Source organism: Halyomorpha halys, unplaced genomic scaffold (assembly GCF_000696795.3).
Source record: "Halyomorpha halys isolate HHAL.00 unplaced genomic scaffold, Hhal_1.1 Scaffold321.1, whole genome shotgun sequence".
Lineage (NCBI taxonomy): Eukaryota > Metazoa > Arthropoda > Insecta > Hemiptera > Pentatomidae > Halyomorpha > Halyomorpha halys.
The window spans coordinates 168352-174113 of NW_027115809.1; the positions used below are offsets into that span (position 1 = coordinate 168352).

The 5762-nt window shown below is 28.5% G+C and overlaps 1 protein-coding gene across 1 annotated transcript in view; it reads left to right on the plus strand.

The window, feature by feature from the left end:
* Positions 1 to 2219: 2219 nt before the first annotated feature.
* The window catches only part of LOC106681249 (phenoloxidase 1), a 15071-nt gene continuing 11528 nt past the window's right edge, over positions 2220 to 5762 (plus strand). The window contains exons 1-3 of the mRNA XM_014421473.2: positions 2220 to 2253; positions 5010 to 5121; positions 5205 to 5391. Of these exons, the coding sequence (XP_014276959.1) occupies positions 5017 to 5121; positions 5205 to 5391 (292 nt within the window). The 5' untranslated portion in view covers positions 2220 to 2253; positions 5010 to 5016. The remainder of the gene's footprint in view (positions 2254 to 5009; positions 5122 to 5204; positions 5392 to 5762) is intronic.

The following is a 5762-nucleotide window of genomic DNA, read 5'->3' on the forward strand; positions in this document are numbered from 1 at the left end:
TTTTCTGACCTCCTAGAAAATAAGAACAATAAATTAAATATATACAAAGGAATAAGTGTATATATACAGGTGTGTTACATCTTGGATTGCCAGTGTGGCATTATAAGATAGGCTGCCGGGTCCGCTGAAGGCGGTGTCTTCGATGATGGCATGAGTCTGCCGTGAGCTTACTAGGAATAGGGAGGGGCTATTCCGGCTGGCGTTTATAAATATAAATATAAATTTGTCCGAACAGCTATAAATCAACTTATTTTAGCAAATATCACGAGAACTACTACTCCTGCGAAGATAAACTACTTTATAGCCCATTAAATTAGCTTTAATTTGAGTGCTAACAGATATCTGTACGTCAAATGATTTTTGAGATTTAGATTTTTCAAAATAAATTCTACTACTGATCTTTCAATACATTCTATACAAAATTTTTATGAAATGTTGCTTTTTAAAAATCTATAACTCAAGAACTATTGAACATTGATCTATTAGGGCTCATATTTTAACAAATTTACTCTTCTTTAAATGACGTTTTCTTAGATTTTTTTTTGTTGTTGCTAGTTTTTAAGATATAAAGCTCCGAATGAAACATTAAATTTTTTTATCGTTTTGAAACAGCCTTCATTTTTTATTCCCCCTACCTATACTTGGTAGACTCATCAATTTTGACTATTAATTATACATAGCTTTCATTAAAGTAATCAAACATTGGGTTGAGATAACTTTTTTCTCCTCTTGGGCTCTTTCACTATAAGTGGAGTATCGCGATAAACGCCTTGGGTGTGACAGCAACTTCGATAAAATCGACTGACCAAAAGCTTCACTTAATAGAATCGATTTTCTCAAAAAGGGCTGTAACGATTTTGATTAAACCCGGATTGTACTACAAACAATTAAATGTTCTTTAATATCAGCTAGGTGTCATCCTCATTAAAATAATCTAACAGAGTAAAGATGCCGAATTTACAAAATAGCGCCTTTAATATTGTTTGTTCATAATAAAAAAATATTCAAATGTATGCAAGCAGTGAAAAAAGAATAAATATAAAATAAATGATTTGATAATTAATCTAAGGTGATAAAAGGGAAAATGTTTTTTCCAGATTGAAAATACATTCCCGAAAATAATATGAGTAATATAGACGTATTATATATCATGGGTAACCCAAAGATTTTAGAAATAATAATATTTAACAAAGCTACCACATTATAATAAAAAAAAGTCGTGCCATTGACTGTACCATTGGAAAAAGACGTTTGTTTGAAAAAAATTATATGTGCTTCAAAAGTTTGATTTTAATAAATTTTAACTTTAAAATTTTGTAAGTTGGTAACTACTTTAATTAAAAGAAAATTAAATAGATAAAGCGCCAATAGTAAATTATATTAAAAAATAGGATTAATATAGTACTTTTTGTTTTTTATGTACACATATATGTAACTGACACATTTATTTATTTATATATATATACATATAAAGAAAAAGTATAGTAACAACTGATATGTAACTGGTCGTTATTTAGTTCAAATTGAAAATGTTTGTCTATGTATTTCTTAAATCTTTTGTCATACCGAGGGCTTATGACTTTTTTTTTTTTTTTAAATAATTTATTTATTGTTATTTATAACTGTATACACATATATACAACAAGTAAATTTGCCGTAGATGACATAGTGACATGATTCAAACATGTGGAGAATCTACCCACTGATAGAACTCCAATCTTATGACTTTTAAAAATCAAATTTATCTGATAGTTATATATATATATATTTAATTTTTAAAAAGGAGCGTTCTCTTCTCTACCTTCTTGTTCATAATTAAATTTAACTATTAATTACTTTAAGTTAATGAAAATACGTTTAATAATTATACTTGTTACTCGAGAAAGTAAGGGAAAAAAGAACACAATTCCCTAATTGCATTAATTTATTTTCATTAAACCTGTTGATACAAAAATTTAGCGTTGAGTGTGCAGAGTAGAGCTGTTCAACTTTACTCTGTCAAACATACACTTGACGAATCCTCGGTAGACAATGCTGTCAAGTAAATATTTAAAACTAATAATTGTACAATGACCTAAAGAACACGATAAAACTCCAGATCTCTTGAAGGATGTTGATAAATTTTGTGGTACCTTATGGTGGACCGATATAAATGTGGTTTGGAAGACTTCCTGCCCCTTACAATATATAAACCTATCGACGGACTTATAGATCACTCAGTCTATGACGATTTGTTCTCAGGTGTTAGTACAGGTAACAATTACTCAATTCCAACTATTTGAATCAAAGTTACATTTATGTAAATTTGAAAATTTATAATCGAATCTTAGAGGTTTTGTACAAACCTCATTCACAAGGGTATAATATCGAGCATATTTCAATAAGTTTTTTGAGGTTAAAAACTTCCAAAAATTGAATATATTTTATTCTATATTTTCTTTTTTGTTTTACAACGTTTCGGGACTGCTGTTCCATATTCAAACAATTTTTTCGGCTATATTTTTTAGCAGATGGCATAATTTCCTTAATGAAATTAAAAGTTTGACAAAAATGGGGTTTATTAAGTTACGTGAATATGGGGCAGCAGTTCCGAAACGTTATAAAACAAAAAAGAAAATATAGAATAAATTAAGTTTAATTTTTAGTTTTTAACCTCAAAAAATTTATTGAAATTGACTTTCCAGACTTCCTAAAAAGAATACATTTTTGAAGATTTTAACATTGTACTACATTCGTCAAAAATAAGTCATGTTGAAAAAGTGATTCTAGAAATTTTAGAAGTATAGATGTCTGTAAATATTCAATCTGAAGCTAATTAAATATACCGTAAAAGAGGCTATAATGATCTTCGTAGAAATTGCAGTTCCCAGGATATTTACCAGAATGGTAGTTTCTCTTGTTAGGAAAAAAAATTCCGTTTTTGAAAAATGTATCTCAGTGACCATTGAACATATAGGGCCGTTGAAAAACTCAAATATATTAAAAATATGCATTATTTTTTTCGTGCTGTAGTTACTAAGAAATTTAGCGTGAAATTTTAGGGTTTTTCTTAAATTAAATAAACTTCCGTCCGCTGCCGAGGTCAAAAATTTAGATTTTTAATGCCAATCTAAATCCAAACAATATATAACAAAATCAAATGTGTCGATCCTTAGAATATATTTAGTGATATTCAGCGTGTTCGGCCAAACCCGTTGTTGAAATTTTCAAAGTTTTCCGAAACTTAAACACACGTAACATTACTCAGTAGTTTTGTTTCTTTCAAAAAATATATCAATATATACGTATTATACTCCTTAACAATACTAGCCTGTATAACGTTTATTTTAGCTTCGATAATAATTATAGCTATGTCAATTTTTATAATACCTAAAGATAAAATAAAGATTTAAATTTTTTAAAAGTTTTTTCTTGTTTAACTGCTTTCGCTATGACTTTTCTGTTAAAAAAAAAAAAAAGCTAAGTTTATAAAATATTTTGAATGGTATAAATTAAAATATGTACAAAATAAACCATTTTGAATATTCTTTTTTAACAAAAAAAAATATAATTCTGGCATCAATAATGTTAAATTTTAACTAACCTAATTTTTCGTATGCATATTTTTATTTATTTGGTTTTATAAGGATAACTTTTCCCTCAGTGAACCCTTTTTTGAATAAATAGGAAGATGGTCAGGGTTGCGGTCAAAGGAGAACTTGACCGCAACCCTGACCATCTTCCTATATACCCCTTTTTTGAATACTTGGAATATCACTACTGACCATATAGTATTCAACCACCCATCATTTTTTATAGAAGAGGCTTTACAAGGCAGACGCGGCTTGTTCATTTCAAGCCATTGGACACGTCTCCATCTTTTTATACTCCCAAATCTTAGCATGAAATAAATTCCTTTATTTGTCAGGGGCTTAACAACCGTGAGGGTTCGATCATGGTCCTAGAGCAGCCGGTAAGGAACGTCGTCGGTTCGATTCCTACCTATGACAGCAATTACAATTTAAATAACATTTTTTTTTCAATTTGTTGCTTATAATTTAACAATATTTAAAACCATAATTATCTTATTCTTATTATATACATATTTTTGCTCACACACACAAATCCTCTCCCCTTCACATAAGAATTAACACATACACCCACATTTACATATATTCATGTGTATATATGTACATATACATCTATATATTTCAAGAATTTGAACATTTCATCTCATAAATAGCAATTTACTATTAACAATAAAATTTTACTTAAATTTTCAGAATGATGGTGGTTTAGTCCTTTGGAATCTGATTTAAAGTTTACTTTATAATTTATAATTTCTGAAATATAAATGGATTCCAATATTTTTCTTCTATTATTATAGAATAGTTATTTCTAAAATTATATTATTTCTTCTAAAATTATATATCTAAAATTATTCTGCTGAAATTATGTATCACTTTGACTTTTTCAAAATCAAACCCATGTTTATTTTTAAAAACATGTACCACTGTTTTTTTCTTTGAGACTTTTTTCATATTTTTTATGTCATTTCCTGTTTATGTATTGGTATATTCTATCCTTAATATATTGCTTTGTTTCAACAAATATTTAAGTTTTTTTCACAAGAGAATCGGCGTATATTCACTATAACGGGGAAATATATCCCACTTTTATAATCTGATCAAAAAAATTCTGCCATTTCAAACGTATCAAATTTTTATTTTTGGAAATGCTGACGCTTCAACTCTGGAATATCCAGCAGCTATTTATCTGCGTTCACAAACTGTATAAGACGAAATTTATTCGTATACATTACTAGAACAGGATGAAAAAGAGACAAAGTTCTATTTAGAGCCATATTTGTAATCTAAAGAACTCTGCATTTATAAAAATATTTAACAATTAAAAATTTATTGAAATTGATCTTTAGTTCCTATACAAATTGTGATATTTATTTTTATTACTTAAGATGTTATCCAAGTGACTTTTACGTTTTAATATTAAAATCATTATTATAATTTTAGCACTAACATGGCAAGCCAGGATCTCTTGAAGTTATTCGATAGGCCCACTGAGCCGGTGTTCATGCCGAAAGGTCGCGACAACACGACCTTCGATATCCCTCAGGAGTTTCTAGTATGAACATATATTTGAAGAATCATAGTTTTTTATTCCTTTTGAATGAATTTAGTGAATTAATTTAACTTGGCTAATTGCAGTCGGATCGCTTCAAACCCCTGAAGAACAATTTGGACAACCGCTTCGGTAGCGGTAAGAAGATCGCAGTGAAGAAAATTACCCTTCCAGATCTCAGCCTTCCTGAGCAACTGGGCCGGAGGGCGCAGTTCTCCCTCTTCATCCCATCCCACAGGGCTATGGCTGCCAGGCTGGTGGAAGTCTTCATGGGTATACAAATTATAGCATAATATAAGGCTAACATAAAGAAATAAATTATAGCGTAATATAAGGCTAACATAAAGAATTAAATTATAGCATAATATAAGGCTAACATAAAGAAATAAATTATAGCATAATATAAGGCTAACATAAAGAAATAAATTATAGCGTAATATAAGATTAACATAAAGAAATAAATTATAGCATAATGTAAGGCTAACATAAAGAAATAAATTATAGCATAATATTAGGCTAACATAAAGAAATAAATTATTGTGTAATATAAGGTTAACATAAAGAAATAAATTATAGCATAATATAAGGCTAACATAAAGAAATAAATTATAGCGTAATATTAGGTTAACATAAAGAAATAAATT